Raw genomic sequence first — 17,598 nt, forward strand, 5'->3', positions numbered from 1 at the left:
CGTGCATCCACCCATTAACTCCACTGTACCCGCTCAAGTCACGCCAAACCAAAGATGAATAAAAAAAAATCCTTCTGATGTATGATAATTTATAATGTTATTTAATTGTATGCATGAACAAAGATCACTTTGAAACGTCTTTACAACCACTTTTTGCTGGTTTGGTGAACATCATTTGTAACGTGTTCAAGGGCTGCTGTGGACCACCACTCACACGCCTCCTTCGTGCACTACTGATTCTGATTCCACAATTATTCTCCGATCACTATAAAGTATACTGGGATATTCGCCCTCATTGGCATAGGTTTTGGGGGGAATATGTGGAAAAAAGAGCTTCATGTTGCATCAGGAGGTGAGGGTGGGGGTGCATCTGCAGCAGGCGAGGAGGAGGAGGAGAAAGGAGGAGGTGCAAAAAAGGAGGGGTGCACCCTCCTCCACTCTTTGTTTGGAGCCCGCCGAGTCGCACAAAACCTCACGAGACGACGCAACGGATGGCTTGAGCAACGTTTAGTATTTCGTGGGCAACATTTATTTTTTTATTTTTAAAGGGACAAAGAAAGAGAAGAAGAACGTCCGCCGCGGAGCGACAGCATCGCAATTTCAGGGTAAGATTTGGACTATTAAGCGAACAAAAGCAGCATCTTTGGTCCTTGGAGGAAAACTTGTCGGTTTTATTGATTAAAAGTCACTTTTGAAGAGTAGACTTTAACCGAAATTCAAGTTTGTGAAGAGAAAAAATAAAAAAGACGCACTATTTGGCAACCTACCAAGATTAAGCGCCAAGCGATTTGGGTGATTTTTTTCAAATATGAACATATCGTTGGCTACATTTTAAATATTACTAAACATTTTCACTTCAAGATAAGAAAATTCGTTACTGTATAATGGTGTTTTGTACGCTAATTAACGTGTTTTCCAATTTTACGTACAGTATTTGTATCTTAATACGATAGAAATGTGCTAACGGGGCTGCATCCCATTATCCATCTCATTATACCCCCATTTTTGTCAACTTTATTTAGTCATGTTAATACCATTTTGACTTAATAATTGACTTAGAGCAATTCTGTTGCGAATTAGAACACGTGGAACAAACAAATGGACCACGAGGAACGTCTTGGGAGTTCTCGTAAAGTGAAAAAATGCGTTTCTGTCTCAGTTGATTTGTGAAAGAAGTCAACAACACAAGTTTTCGTGTCAAGTAAGGTTAACAATAATAACAAAGTAAAAAGAAGTACAGAGTTTGACGTCATGAGAAGGAATTTCTTGACCAACATCCCAGATGTGGGAGCCACATCACACTTTTTTTTTTTTTTCCTGCTTTCCTTGTTTGCTTCAACGCTTAGTCACACTTAAACGAAAGTCATCATGACTTTTCTGTTTTCACTGTTAACTTTATTTGCCTGCGATTATCAGGACACTCCAAGATGTGTTTTCAAAATATTTTCGTGGTGACTAATTTTACTAATTTGACCGGCATTTTCCCCACCTGGCGTCAATTTTCGGCAAATCATGCGAGAGTTCAACGACTTCTCGCGAGAGAGAAACGAGCGCCATATTGCCCTAAGAAAATTATATGTTGTGAATCAAATCGGGTCTTTAAATTTAATAATTTTAAAGAACAAGGAACGATAATACTTAAAAATGTATAATATATAACTTACACGGTGGTTATTTCGGCTCCTTACATATGTTGTCAACAATAGGAGCGAGAATGTGTTACAAATTTATCGCAACTGGCATGGCGATATTTGACCAATGTATCTATTTTTTAATTTTACAAGTGCTTTGTGGATTTGATCTACAATGGCATGTTTTAAAATAGATTTAAAACAATTGTATAGAACTGTAATAGATGTTCAAAATAATACTTTTTCAAATTAGAAAAGCTGCTCTAATTTTTATAAGCAATTGAGACCAATTGCGTGGCGGTATTTTGTACAAAGTCCCGCCCCCGTCTCAGAGAGCGGTTGATTGGTTATTTGGAAGATTAGTAGTAAACGTAATTATCTGCATTGATTTACCTTTCTGGTAAAATGTATTCATGAATTTATATCGAGGGCGAAAATATGGCGGTAGTAGTAATTGCTCTCATTTTTTTAATCTATTAGTCTTTCTGACTTGTCTTTCTGGCTATCCCTGTTCAATATATTCCTGACCTACATAGTTTTTCCCATTATCTTTTTTTCCTCTTTTGAGGATTTTTTGTGATATTTCTATGCTGGAAGTGTCAAGTCTAACCTCAATTTTAATGTCAATATAGTCAATTCTAATACTATTAAAAAATCCTCTTTGGGTTCAGGTTACATGAATCTATTTAAAATGATTAACAGTATACAAGGACAATTCTGCCAAAGATGCATTTACTTTTTATATTTAAAAACTAAACACATTTAAAAAGTTTTTTAGCAATCAGCAGCTGCAAAGTTTTATCTTGGCCTGGATCTTAGTGGCATGCGAAAAACCACAACATCTGCTTCGCTGTTTTGCTTTGAAATTCAGGACTTTCACTTGTTGCTATTTATTTCTCTTTCGCTGAAAATTGGATGAGAATGTTTAAGGTGCAGAGTGTGATATTTGACTACTAATTGTTGTAATTGTCGTTCAACCAAAAACGGGAGCTACAAAGCATAAGGAAGATTACAAACTGAGGAGATTTGAACTCACCCAATTACAGCATTTTTTTTAAAAATGTTTTTTTTGCATGGTCTTTCGCAGGGTCTTTGTTTTTTAGGTTAGCTTAAGCAGCAAGGTGGCTGGCATTATGTCAGCTTCCTCTAGGTGAGGATCGTTTTACATAAAACGAATGCAGATTGCTACGAATATTTAAATAAAAAAATGCAATTTTATACCACACATTTTGTTTGGTTTTTATGTCATTTTTTAATTTTTTAATGACCACTTGGAGGTGCTAAACAGTATACACTGTTTCTTCAAAGTTCTGATAAATTAGATCATGTGAAATCTTTCCCGGAGGAGTTAAAATGACCACCAATCTTCTATAAACGTCAAATGCACGCTCAGCACTTCGAGAATTCTTTCTGGGTTTTGATCCATCTTCAAATAGCGTCTCGCAGTGTGAAAACGTCCTGTTCATACCTGGGGAACGGGCCAGTACAAACACTGGAGATGATGTACTGCCATCGAGTCACTTTGGCCCTATAAGGTTTTAAGATTTCCTTTCCCTAAGAGCAAGCACAAAAAAAATCTTTGTATGTTTTCGTGCAGTCTTTAATCGTATTGGATAAGGAATATCGGATTTGTAGAGCAATCCCTATGAATTGTTTATATGCTTAGAGACTATTCTGAGTATTCCGATTACAAGGGTGAAGCTGGGACAGCCACATGACTCAAATAGACATTGTTTCCGCATTTAGTTTTTTGTTGTTTGATGAATATATTCGCTGCCATTATTAACCCATGTCACTCATCGAAGTGGGCTCCATTCTCTCGTTTTGTGCCAACACGCTTTGTTGGTAGCATAGGCTTACAATAACTATGGATGGATACAACTGTGAATTCCACTATATATAGGCTTTTGTGCTTTTGGTGCTGATTAGACTTTTTTTTTTCAGTAATAAACTTGCTGATTTTTGCATACATAGGAGAGTTTCACTGTTACCTTATGAACGCTGATACACCCAAACTAATCAGAACTGTTGAGTACTGTAGGTCTAAAACTCTTGTTATTTAGGACGTTTGTATTCCATAGCCTACCTGCTCGTGGATTTGGGATTGCTCACTAAGCTAATGATGTTAGCATATCCCCGCCCCCAGCAGAAATGAACCCAAGTTTAAAATATGCCGAAGTTCCGTTCAACACCTGCTTGGTTTGGGGGGAAATGTTAGTTGAAAAAAAGGCCAATTTCTACAAGTTACATTTATCGAGTGCAATGAAGATTTTCACTGAGCTAAATTTGGTAACAGTGAAAACATTAAGCGCTATTAAATTTAAATTACATATACCGAATTCTGGACCAAATAAAAATACATAATTTTGTCCACGGTGGGATTGGCTCTGCTTAATCCTAGACCTATTTTTGTATGTATGTATGTGTATATATAAGAGGGAGAGGGAGGGAGAGAGCTTTTTATCAAATAAGGTGGAGTTTGTGTATCTGATTATTGCCTGCATGTAAACGTTTCCACCCTCCCCAATCTGTGCTCACATTTGCTACGCTGTAAAACCGGTTGAGTTGATTTGTAGTAACGCAGACTATTTTTAATTGGTGTCCCTTACCTTGTCTGGGTAAAGTTATGAAAGAGATGGCACAGCCTGTTTGTTTGTGACTCGGATTAGATTCCTCATGTATGAAACTGCATAACCGTTCCCTGAAAATAGGATTATTTTAACTGTCATTGATGACAATGTAGTGTAGTGTGGACACTTGGACGTCTACTTTTGAAAATGACATCTGAAAATGGCCTTATTTTGAAATATGATTGTCAGTCTGGTAGCTGTCCTTACATCTTAAACTTGGATCTCACAGAGGAGTTTAAGTTTCATAGTTGAATTTTGGTTCTCAGGTAGAGGGGACGTCCTTGGAATTTTGTTTTTGCAAAATTCCGATGTGTAAACAAGCTGACCGTTGCAAAGCGTAAAATGAGTCTTGTGAAAGATAGGTGGGGCGTTCATTACCCTTTGTGCTTTTCCTTTGATTATAATAACAATGCACAGAAACTGAAACACCCGCCCCAGGGATTATGCGATCTCTGGAAGACTGGTCACGCAACAAGCAGTTTTTTGGCACTAGGGAGATCAACCAAAAGTCGATGGAACACCAACAATCAGGCTTTCCCATCCCACCCAAAACCGATTACAAAGACATACAAAATAGGTAAAAAAAATACGCCAAAGTTCTGTTCAAGTAGTAGGGAAAGTTGAGAAGGGAAGATGTACTTGCAGTGACTTAAATAGGGGTTGGCAATATAACAATAATAGATTGTGAAAACAAAAGATTTGCATAAAATGGAAAGATTTTCTCAGGGCATATTCCATTATATTCCTGCAGCATCTGGCCTGGATTTAGACTATAATTTTACTAATGCTTTTTGTGGCTAGCTTTGCTTTAGCTGCTACTGTCACTTAAGCAGCTAATGCTAAACAGTTTAGCAGCCAGTGCCAGTTTTATGGACCTTAAGTTATAATGGCAATGCTGCCTGATCATGTTAAACCATGCAAAAATAGAATTTTAAAGAAATGAGCCAGAATAAAATAAAATCTGTCCAGAAAGTAACATAAACATGTGCTGTTAGATTTTTTTTTCAAGACTACATGAGGTAATAATTATTGTTTTTGAACAAAGTTTGTACTGTATTGGGCTAAACACTACCCAAGTTTAGTTGCCGATTTTCTCATCTAAAAGTTGAAGTTGAAAAGAAGAACCTTCCCAGGCTCAAATTTTATGTCAGAATTTGATTGGCTACAAATTTCCTTAATTTTGTACTCAATCATGTCTAAAATGGACCAGACCTGACTAAGCCCAAATTCGAAGTCCGAAAGACAGCCAGTGATGGGTGGTTTAAGAACCCCATTTATGACTTCACTTTGGGCAAGTTAAGACCATAAAAGGCGATTTGATTCATTCCCAATGTCTAAAGATCTAAGTAAGGCAATTCTTAGTTGCCTTTCGTTGACTCAAAAATCTGACTCTCATACTTCTATTTTTACGGTGTTCATTCATTCATCTTTGTAACTCTGCTTGCAGCAGGTTTTGGCATTTGGAAACCATTAATTATCAAATTCCGATAATAATTCTTGCACAACTGTTGCCACAAGATTAGAAAACAAAGTGCACGTGAGATGTGTTACTGGGCAAATTATGAAACTGAGTTGGGTGTGATTCTCAATGTGGAAATGTCATAATGTGCACGTGTTGTAAGGTAAATTATACAACAGTTTTAGGTTTGTTGAATCTTAAATGCTCTCAAAACCACAGACTAATGTAATTGAGGCGTTGAAGTAATGTAATTGAGGCGTTGAAGTAACTGTTCTGAGTGAAATACAATGGCGCCTTCTAGCGGCCCTGACTGAATATAGTGTGGATGGGCATTGAGATTCAGAATACATTTTTTTATTTTTTCGGAGCTTTTGTCAGAGGGAAAACTGTAACCCTATTTGGGTAAATAAAAAAAATAATTTCTGTCAAAAAATCTGTATTTGATTGGCATAGAATTTCAATAGATAAAAACGATATCAACAACAATTTTTGTCTAGTGAAATTCGATCTGCAACCTCAATGGAAGTGTTTAAATCTAGGCTAGGCTGTCAACCGTACATTCTGTTATTACTTATATTTCATGTTGATGTCTGTGTATTGTCTGTTGAAACCCTTGCAACGCCTATTGCAGCCTGGTCATCCTGGAAGAGGGATTACCTCATGTGGGGCCCCTTCTCAATGTTTCATTTTCTTCATGCAGAGGTTTTAGAGTTTTTCCTGGCCCTCACGTGGATTTTAGATCAGAGGATGGTGTAATAGTAGTCTGTACAACCCTTTGAGACTTCTTGTGATTGAGGGCTATATAAATAAACGACTTGACAATTTTGCTCGGTATTTTCCTCAGAGCTGCACAAAATAGAATAGGCTGCACCACATTAAAGCCGCAGTGTTAAAATGTAGTGGCTTGTAGTACGGAATTTACTGTAATTTGTGCAGAAAAGGAAATCTGAATCCTGTCTTTTCTTTCTCCCCTCAGAACTGGAGAAGCGAGGCATATCTTTGAGGCAAGATGAGCTGGAGTTTCCTGACTCGTCTCCTGGACGAGATCTCTAACCATTCCACCTTCGTGGGCAAGATATGGTTGACGCTTCTCATCGTTTTCCGCATCGTGTTGACTGCGGTGGGCGGCGAGTCCATCTACTACGACGAGCAGAGCAAATTCGTTTGCAACACGCAGCAGCCCGGATGCGAAAATGTCTGCTACGATGCCTTTGCGCCACTCTCACACATACGATTTTGGGTTTTCCAGGTAGGCCTGCGACTATTAAAGTACAAGTACTTTGTATTTACTGTTTGGTGCTGCTGTCTGTCACACCTCCTCCGGTGCCCATGGCTCAGCTGCAGGGTCGTCAGCTAGGAACCACCTATTATCAACGTTTCGCTCCTCTAATCACTCTAACGTCTCCCGGTGAAGGAGCAGTGACAGGAACGTCTCCCTGTCACCCCCTGCAGCTGAAATATGTCCCTTCCCCTGCGGCTGTTTTCAGGGTTTAGGTGTTCTTTCCCCTGCTTTTCTCAGTTTCCTCTGCCAGGTCTATTATTGCCCTTTTAAATTTCCCTCCTGTCATTCCTGTGTCCTTCAGGAGGTGTGTAACTTACTGTCCCAATTAGATACTAGATTGTCTTCTAGTCACTGACTCAGGGATGTGATTTTTCCGCTAATTCGCGGAATTCCGCTTTTTTTATCTCCAAAAATAAAATTTTAAAATTTCCGGTGTTTTAATTGGTAAAAAAAAACGATTTCGTCTCGACAGCATGCCATTTGAGTGTTTCCGTAACTGAAATGAAACGTACTTGCGATTGGTTGAAGTCTCGTGTTGACCAATAAACGCGCTTGTTATAGGAGTGTGCCATTGTTCATTTCTCACACGTTTTTGCCGGGTGTTTAAAGAAAGATGTCCGTGATCGAACGCAAAGATGCTCCGCGAGCTAAAGAAATTGATAAGATTGTAAAAAACAAGTTTCGATGGGACTGGTTGGAGAAGGAATTATCTACGAATGTTGGAAAGAAGACTGTGACGAATTTGTTCAATGACTTTATTCGGAAGATCGATCGTGCCGGGAAAGCACTTTGCATTTGGTGTCATGATACCATCGACTATGGTGGGAGAGGTTTCAAAGCTCTTGAAAGTCACGCAAAGAGCAAAAAACACGTGAAAGAACTCCAGTCAAGAACGACAAATTATTCCATCGCTGGAAGTTTCGGTGCCCAAACGAAAACTCCAAAACTTTACGGCCTCCATCCCTTATTGACATCACAATCGGAAGCGGTAATAAAGAGACGTGATCCACCCCAACAACCTGTACCAGTTGCTGATAGAGTCGTGAATTTTGAGGTAGGTGGTAAACTTTTCAAATTTATTTGACAGTTTTCCCATTTTTTTCGAAAATATTATAACGTAATAAAAATGGCCATAAATATTTAACAATTACAATAATAGATTTTCATGTGTACATTACACCAACACTTTACTGTAGGGCCTATACTTATTGTACTTTCATTTATCAAATACTTGGATACGCTGCTATTAAAGAAATAAATTATTACATTTAAAATATGATTTAGGAAATTTAAAAATATTATTAAGCCTAATAGTAATCAAAACTATTGTCAGTATTTATATTTTTTAAATTAAGTACTTGTATGATATTCTACCATTGATTTTCTTAATGGCCACGATATTATTATGGTACATAATTTACTTAATATTAATAACATGGTTAATCATTGACACAAACTCAAATGAATGCTGCATGTTTGCACTTTTTAGGTTTCAAGATGTTGAGTGTCTTGATGTATGCAGTTACAGAGATGATCTTAGTCGAATGCATGATTGTGTTTTTATCAGAGCTTGCTGCATGAGGTATTTTATGTTTTTGTTATCCATTATGTATTAAGAATGATTGATTAAATGATTTATTGCATGGTAAATATTATTTCCAATGGTTTGTAGCTAATTGACTGATTTTGAGTTGACTTAAACTGTAATTTTATATGGGATAGTTCAATATACATTGAAAATTTATGCTGTTGTCTTGTCTATTTCTTTGTCATCTGAGTGCATTGAAAGTACTTAAAAAAACCCATGAGCTCCGGGGGGGGGCTTCGCCCCACTTTTCCCCCCACCAGGGCACTGCCCTGGTCCTACCTGGTTTCCCCCCCCCCCCAGCTAGCAATCACACCCCCCCCCCCCCCCCCCCCCGCTAATTTTCAGATAATTTCACTTTGGTCAAATCACATCCCTGCTGACTACTGAAACCATATGTCAAATCATTGGATACTTACAGTATTTTCCGGAGTAAAGGGCACACCTAAAAACCCTGATTTGGGCTGAAATGTGAAAGTTTACATAATTAACCTGTGTGTGCGCCTTATCTCTTACAGAATAGGGTGGATAAAATAGATCATTCATACAATAATTCTATATGTTACCATATAAGATTTTACATACAAAGTTTTACATGCCAACCAGTTCAGGGTGTCTCCTGCCCCCTGCCCAAAAAGATAGCTGGGATGGGCTCCAGCGCACCCATGCGAGGATAGACGGAGCAAAAGATGGATGGATGGTTTTACATAACAATAATACTTAAACATTATGCATTAATTGAAAAAATAATAAACAAATACATTGATTTACCATGATAAATATTGTATGCAAGGGGAATCAAACCTGAGTAGAGACGGTGAAAGAGCTGACACTTTACCATTAAACCACTAGTTGTAAAGATGACATGCAAACAGGCATTAGACCTGCTTTAGCTGCACATTGCACAGGAATGGTTCGATAGAGTTTGCATGATGGAGGACAAAAAGGAGTCTTTTTTGACTCATTTTATTTACTGAATATTAATGGTTCCAAAACATTGTGCATTGTACATTGTCTTTTAATTTAATTGTCTTTTTTATGTGCTTTTCAGAGGTTCTGTGTTGTTTCGGTTAACATTGGTTATAAGTTGAATTGTAAATAGTTAATGGTTCTTGTATTTGTTTTTTTCTAGCACTGAAAAGTTAAGATTTCTATTTTTTATTGTGCAGTTTTTTGGGGATTCTGTGTTTCATGACTTCATATAGAGAGCATGATTTTTGTTGTAAATAAAACGTGTATACTAAAATGTTCATGTTTAGAAGTGCTCGTATAAAGTATTGTGTATTGTATTCTAATTATTTCTGGATAATGTGGACTAATGCTTGCATCTCTCCTTCCCAGGTCATCATGATCACCACGCCCACCGTCATGTACCTTGGCTTCGCCATGCACAAAATCGCCCGCATGGAGGACGTCGACTACCGGCCGCCGGCCCGGAAACGCATGCCCATCGTTAGCCGCGGCGCTAACCGCGACTACGAGGAAGCTGAGGACAACGGCGAGGAGGACCCCATGATTTTGGAGGAGATCGAACCCGAGAAGGAGAAGGAAGTGGAACAGAAACCCTGCAAGAAACACGATGGCCGCCGCCGCATCAAGCGAGACGGCCTCATGAAGGTTTACGTCTTCCAGTTGCTTTCGCGGGCCCTCTTCGAGGCCTCCTTCCTTTTCGGACAGTATGTGCTGTATGGCCTCGAGGTGGCGCCATCCTACGTCTGTACCCGTTCGCCTTGCCCACACACAGTGGACTGCTTCGTTTCGAGGCCCACCGAGAAGACCATCTTCTTGCTCATCATGTACGCCGTCAGCGCACTTTGCCTTCTTTTTACTGTTCTGGAGATCCTTCACTTGGGCATCAGCGGAATCCGAGATTGCCTATGCAGGCCACGACCACCCACTCCTCGCCACTCGGCCAGCCAGAGATCCTCCATTTCCCGCCAGCCCTCGGCGCCGCCCGGTTATCACACGGCGCTGAAGAAAGACCCGTCGGGGAAGCCGGTCTTCCGGGACAATCTGGCAGACTCGGGTAGGGAGTCCTTCGGAGACGAGGCGTCCTCGCGGGAACTGGAGCGGCTTCGGCGCCACCTGAAGTTGGCCCAGCAGCATCTGGACTTGGCCTACCACAACGAGGAGCTCAGCCCCTCGCGCAGCAGCAGTCCCGAGTCCAACGGGACAGCCGCTGAGCAGAACCGCCTCAACTTTGCCCAGGAGAAGCAGACGGGGGCGGCTGACAAAGGTGAGGCTTACCTGTTTTCTTCTGGAGGCTCGAATTAGTATTATTTTTATTTTACATTCAGAAACAAAATAGAGAAATGATGGTAGAAGGAAATTCTAAATAATCCACAACCATCGTTTTTTAATCTTTTAGCCTAAAATTTCCATGTGTTTTAATTTTATTTTTTCACAGTTAAAACCACGCCACCTAACTGTAGACTGTATTTTTGTCTTTATATTTTAGAAAGATTTTTATTTCTCATTAGAAATTAAAGGACAGGGAATAAAGATGGGGAAATTGATTAAAAAAATGTTAGATGCAGAACCACCTCCCACCCAAAAACACTGGATTGCATCTTTTTTTAACCTTAAAGCCCCAATGTGTAATATTTGACTACTCGATGCATTGTATAGTATAATGCGAACGAAAACAAGAGCCGCAGAGCAAAGCAGCAAGACATACGTGGCAGCAACCTTTAGTAGGGATTCTACGATTTAAATCCTATGATCTTTTTTCTTTATGAAAAATAACATTGGTATGATAGTATTTTTGCCTAGTATTCCAAATCAATGTGGTTTTTTTTTCTTCTTTTACTGGAAGAAAGTTTTTTAGACCACGAGGGGGGAGACGATTACACATTGTCCCTTTAAAATATCAGGTGCTACCCCAAAAAAATGTACTTTTGTATTTTTTTAGAGTTGTTAGCACTTCTCATTAGAAAAAAAATTGCAGAAATAAACAATTATAGTAGATTGTTTCGATTACTTATTGTTAAAATTAATTTTGATATAGAATTGGTTTTTTTTTTCACATTTAAAAGAAAAAAATGCGAGGCTAGTAAAGAAAAACGTCTTTACAATCCAGAAGCATTCTTTAGCTCTTTTTGTTATTCTTTTTTTTTTTCCCCACATTAAAGCAATGTTGGATCCTACAAAAAGGGGGGAAACTATTATGAGCAAAGACATTTGTATTACTGTATACCAGGGGTCTTCAACGTGGTTGCCCTCGGACACTAGGCTGCCCCCTAAGGACAGCTGTAGAGCCTGGAACCTGTTCTGAAAATAGCTCACCAGTGCTGGATCATTGTGGTTATCTTGTAAAATTATTATTTTATTGGTTGACTGAATATATTCAACCCTGGATATTAATAATTAACCTGGTAATAGCAACAAAGTAATAACAACATAGTTATTTTAGAAATTCAAAAAGAAAATCCACGGGATTCATGGACAAAAAATACATTGCTAAATATTTTAAGGAATAATTTAGAGAACAGAATGAGAATATAGGTATGTATTAAACAAATGTATGTATTCATCTTTTATTGATATATTCTACAGGAAAATCCAAACTAAATTCCTATAGGTTTAATACAGCAAAAAATGTGCAGTTTTTTTAGCTAGATTCATGGCTACCCTTTTAGCTTTGTAGCTCCTGCCTTTTTATATTATATTTTTATATTTTTGAAGTTAGCTTTACACATTTTTTGCATGCTATCAAACATGTTACATTTTTGCTATTTATCAAGCTAAATGTTTGCCTCCCTTCTAAATAGCTATTTAGAAGCTATTTTTTTTTAGTTTTCTATCTGGCTATTGGATAGCTAGCATGGTTTCAGTTCTTTTATTTTACTCGTTTACCTTTCTAGATTATTGTCAAGCTAGCTTTTTTGGCTATGTGCTGTTTTGAAAATATATGTTCACATAAGAAAACAAAAGGGAGTTAATAAATATTACATTTTGTTCATTCAGTACTGTCAGGATATTAAATTTTCTATAATAATAAATTTTCTGTAATGCAATTAACAAATCCAATCTAAATATTTTGGATGTATTACAAATCCAAGGAAATATTGAAAGCCTTTTAAATATTTTAATTGTGATATTTCTCCCTGCAGGTATGCGTGCATAGCCATTGGCCGACACTGGAACGCGGACCTAAGATCCGGATCGGCACCAGTCCAAGAGCGTCTTTGTCAGTCTAGTATGAACAAAACCAGTTGGAGCAACATCAGTGTTACGGCCGCTCGGGTCCAAAAGGAGAAGAGTCCGAAAGTCCTGACCTGACTTGAGACAAAAAAAGATCCAAAGTGCTTTTTTGTGATACCGAGTTCGTCTTCCTCAGGGCAGCTACTTTTTTTGTTTTTTATATGAAATATCTATCTTTGTTATACAAGACTTGGAGCTAGTTAGGTCGGAACTGTGGGAAAGTCAGTCCAATGAATCTCAGCTATACAACTGGAATTCCTTTAATTCTTATTTTTTTCGTTCTTTTTTTATTAAGTGGAACCAGTATTAGTCCACAGCTGAGGTAGCAAACAAAAAGGTACTGGATGAACACAGCAGGGTTTCCATTTTTCTCTTTTTGCAAAATTTTCTTCCAAAGACATAAAAAACCTGGGTAATGCTTGAAAAACTCTTTATTTGTACCCACAGGCTTTTTTTTCCTACTGCTGTTTTCCCATATCCCACCTGTCCGATTGAATCAGGGATAAGCTACATTTTTTTTCCAATTATTTTTGTTTGCAGATAGCTTTAACTTTATTTTTTTGCAAATTAGCCCCTTCAATGGTCAATTTTGTTAGCGTATATCACTTTTTATTGAAATTTCTGCTGCAACTATGCAGTTTTTGTTGGCAGTCCCTTTTATTTTGCTAATATCCCATTTTAAGAATATTTAGCAACTGTCCCTTCATTTTTGGCAAATATCACTTTTTATTTTATTATCTTTTTCAAATATATTTTTGATTTAGAATTCTTTGCAGATATCCTTTTTTCTATATTTTTGGGGCCTTTACCCATTTATTATTTTTTGCAAATATCCCCTTTTTTATTTGCAAATATTTTTTTTGTTTGCAATTGTCCCTTCTGCATACATTCCTTTTTTTCTTCCAAATATTCCTTTTTTCACAGCTTCGGGCTTATACCCTTTTATTTCAAACACACCCTTTTTGTTTGCAATTATTTCTTTTTCAAATCTTAGATTTTCTTCAAATATCCCTTTTTGCATACATTCCTTTTTATCCTTGCTAAAATCCATTTTTAAAATGTATTTTGCCAATATCCCTTTTATCAACAGCCTCCAGTGCTTTTTTTCCCTACTGCTGTTTTGGATATCCCCGATGGGGAAAAAGGTACAATGGTTTTTTTTGGTACTTTTTCTTTCTTTCTAAAAATCGGTACACAACAGCACACGTTTTGTCTGGAAATTATAAAGGGAAATTTGTGTCAGTGTTGCAAAAGTTGCAAAGCTCCCAAATGGTCACAATGTGAATCAATTTTTGTAAGACCACTCAGTGCCATCTTAGTCATCTCAATGTTAAAATGATGCTCTTTTTTTCAAAAGTTTTTCTATCGTATTTTTTTAAATGATAGTTTTTTGTGCTTGTTTATAAAATAAAATCATTTTTCCAGAAAAAACACTGTTGAAAGTTTTTACTTCACCTGGAGAACATAGATTTTGTTTGACTGTATATGGCGCACCGGTTTGATCCTAGAGGGTGGGAATCTGGGGGAAGTGGCTGGAGAGTGCCCACCTGTTCTTAAAAAGTCCCCACACCAGCAATTGACTCTTCCATTTTTTTACATTGACAACAGAAGAGGTTGTCTGGCCATTGTTACGATCCCATTCTGTTGGGGACCACTGTCTCTTAATTTGTACCTGGGTTTTGTATTAATCATGTTTTCTTTTTTTTTTAACTTGTCAAATGTGTTTCCTGCTTACAAGCATTAATAAAGGAGAAAATATTTGAGGTAAAGCTTTTTAGACTTTCCCCAGTTGCATCTACATCAGAAAAATATACAATGACATTGGCAGTAACGTGCAAAATAATGAATGCGAATATTACATTTTCATTTGCATAGCCTAGAACAGGCATATCAGGGGGCTAATTACGGTCCGTGATTAAAATTCTATTGGCCCGCGGAAATTGGAGTGTTTTTTCTCTCTGCCTGACATGCAAAGAGACTGGCAGTTTTCAAATAATATGATTTTAAAAGGCATGGCCCGACCAAACATGTTGTGTACAAAATGGCTAGAGATGTATTCTGTGAAAAAGTGAAGGAACTGGAAGCTGTTTTAACCTTTTTCACCAGAGCCTGCAAGTCGGATGGAAATGCTACAAAGGCGAATTACGATGTCTGATCGTCAAGCACTGCAAACTTTTCATGGAGAGTGGATTTTTGAAAGACTACAATGGCAGGCTGAATAGTTGGCCCTCACAGTGTAGCAAATCTGGCCAGTCTAGGTATTACATAGGTTTATTTACAGTTGTATACTATAAGGTACAGGGCAGCACGGCGGAGCGGTGGTTAGCATGTGTGCGGCACAGTTCTGAGGTCATGGGTTCAAATCCAGCTACCAACCTTCCTGTGCGGAGTTTGCATGTTCTCCCCGTGCTTGCGTGGGTTTCCTCCGGGCACTCCGGTTTCCTCCCACATTCCAAAAACATGCATGTCAGGTTAATTGGCCGGTCCAAATTGTCCCTAGGTGTTAATGAGTGAGCGAATTGTCCGTCCCTTTGTGCCCTGTGACTGGCTGGCAACCAGTTCAGGGTGTCCCCTGCCCACTGCCCGAAGATAGCTGGGATGGGCTCCAGCACCCCACGACCCTACTGAGGATAAGCGGTGCAGATAATGGATGGATGGATATTTTGCTAGTTTTTCACTACATTTAACATACCTGTCAACCTGTAAGTTTTTGCTGTACAAAGTATGTTAATTATGCATTTTAAGACGTGTACAACGTACAAGAAAATCTGTACGGAAAAACGCAAATTTGTCAATTATGGGCACCATCCGGTATACACCGACTACCACGAAACGGCAAATCAATCAAGTCAAACGGGTTCACCACAGTAGCCTGTATCTCGGTACAAAGCTAGTGGTTTGATGCTACTGTGCGCATGCGTCTGCCGCCTCGGATTTCATGTGGTAGTTGTGTAGTGAAAGGAAGTCTGTCTCTTTTTAGAGAACAGTCTTTTTCGGCTCAACTCATTAAAGAGAGCCGGCTCTCAAACGACTCACTTGCTTTGATGCATTATATTACAAATCATTATTGTTGTATAAAGAAGTTAAGAAAAAAAAGGAAGTATAAAAGGAGAAAATGAAAAAAGACAGGTTTGTGGTCATCCCTTTAATCAGTATATTACTAACAATAATTTAATGCAGTAAGTGAATTCATAATTTGAATAAGAAAATGTATTATTCTACTTACGTGTAGTTATATTTGCATGTATTTTTTCCTTCTGCAGTGAACGTCCAAGCTACTTAATTTTTGAACTTTTATAATAAACCTCATTCATGTCGAGCAACTCAGTATCTCACAACAAAATGCTAATTAAAAATGTATATGATATAACGAAACACATGTACAATATAACATGTTAAACTACATAAATAAACACGTTTGAAAAAAAAATATGGTGTAAGATTATTTTGTAAGGGAAAATACAACATTTTGTAAGGGCATGGAGCTGTGGACGTTGACAGGTATGATTTAAACCTATCCTGTCCTTTACTAAGGAAAACAGTTTTAATTTTTTGGGGAGGTGCTGGTTTGTATTTGGGGGTGCTTGAGCACCCCCAAATTAGGGACTGGTGGTTAAGGCTCCCTCCAGCACTGGTAATAATTGAAATATGCACTTCCAATTCTTTATAAACTTTACACATCTTTACACATCCCTGAGAAAGAGTTTTTATTCTTCAAAAGCAGGTTTTCTGCAAAACAAAAAAGAAAGAAAAAAAATATTGTTTTTACATAATAATGACTTAGCACGTTGATCTTCCTTTTTTCAATTGCTGCACAAGCACAAAGTAACATAGACCTGTCTATGATACACTCTTACTCTGTCATTTCAAACACACGTTAAGATTATGACTAGAACAGCTTTTTTCCATCTTGGCAACATTGCTAAAATTTGCCCTATGCTGTCTCAGTCGGATGCGGAGATTATAATTCATGCATTTGTCACCTCCCGTCTTGATTACTGTAATGAACTACTCTCCGGTCTCCCGAAGCCCAAAATCAAGAGCCTTCAGCTGGTACAAAATGCTGCAGTGAGGCTTTTAACCAAGACAAGAAGTTTGATCACATTAACCCGATTTTAGCTAACCTGCATTGGCTCCCTGTTAGCTTAAGATGTGATTTTAAAGTTCTGTTGGTCTATCCAAAATCATGCATGGACTGCTTCCTCATATCTTTCAGATTTAATTCACCCCTATGTCCCAGTCCGGAGCCTTCGTTCTGAAAATTCTGGTCTACTAGTGATCCCAAGAGCCAAGAAGAGATCCGCAAGTTCGAGAGCATTCTCCATTCGCGCCCCGGTCCTGTGGAATGCTCTGCCCCCTGAGATTCGATCTGCAACCTCAGTGGAAATGTTTAAATCTAAGCTTAAAACACACTTCTATTCTATAGCACACGAATAACCTATATTTCATGTTGACAATATCTGCGTTTTATTTGCCCTCATGTAGGTTTTAGACCAGGGGATGGTGTCATAATAGTCTGTGGATTGCAATACTGTGGTCTGTGCAGCCCTTTGAGACTCTTTGTGATTAAGGGCTATCCAAATAATCATGACTACTCTGTTACTCTCTTCATGCACTCTTCAAAATGTAATATACATTTAGAGCATATTTTACACAAGCATGTAATATATTTTTCTGTCCATATGATGACGTAGTCGAGGTAATGATTCACCTTGTGTATGGAGCATTTTCTCTGAGGGCTTCACTGCCTTATTAGGCTTTTTTAAACTTTACTAGAATTGGGTTTTGTTTATATTTATGTAACCGCG

At 38.2% G+C, this 17,598-nt stretch overlaps 1 protein-coding gene across 1 annotated transcript; it reads left to right on the plus strand.

Moving 5' to 3' along the window:
* The first annotated feature begins 429 nt into the window (after window positions 1-429).
* gjc4b (gap junction protein gamma 4b) lies at window positions 430-13,650 on the plus strand. The gene is made up of 4 exons (XM_088352599.1): window positions 430-605; window positions 6,697-6,969; window positions 9,929-10,823; window positions 12,700-13,650. Exons 2-4 carry the CDS (start codon window positions 6,730-6,732, stop codon window positions 12,711-12,713), a joined length of 1,149 nt encoding a protein of 382 aa, XP_088208725.1. The 5' UTR covers window positions 430-605; window positions 6,697-6,729; the 3' UTR covers window positions 12,714-13,650.
* Window positions 13,651-17,598: the final 3,948 nt, after the last annotated feature.

The sequence above is a fragment of the Urocampus carinirostris genome, chromosome 14 (genome assembly GCF_059441175.1).
Source record: "Urocampus carinirostris isolate Australia breed hairy pipefish chromosome 14, RoL_Ucar_1.0, whole genome shotgun sequence".
Lineage (NCBI taxonomy): Eukaryota > Metazoa > Chordata > Actinopteri > Syngnathiformes > Syngnathidae > Urocampus > Urocampus carinirostris.

Bases quoted from the DNA above. Each gene is read 5' to 3' on its own strand.
- gjc4b (XM_088352599.1), top strand. From the start codon at position 6,730: ATGAGCTGGAGTTTCCTGACTCGTCTCCTGGACGAGATCTCTAACCAT. The intron at 6,970-9,928 runs GTAGGCCTGCGA...TCTCCTTCCCAG, and splicing joins TACGATTTTGGGTTTTCCAG to GTCATCATGATCACCACGCC.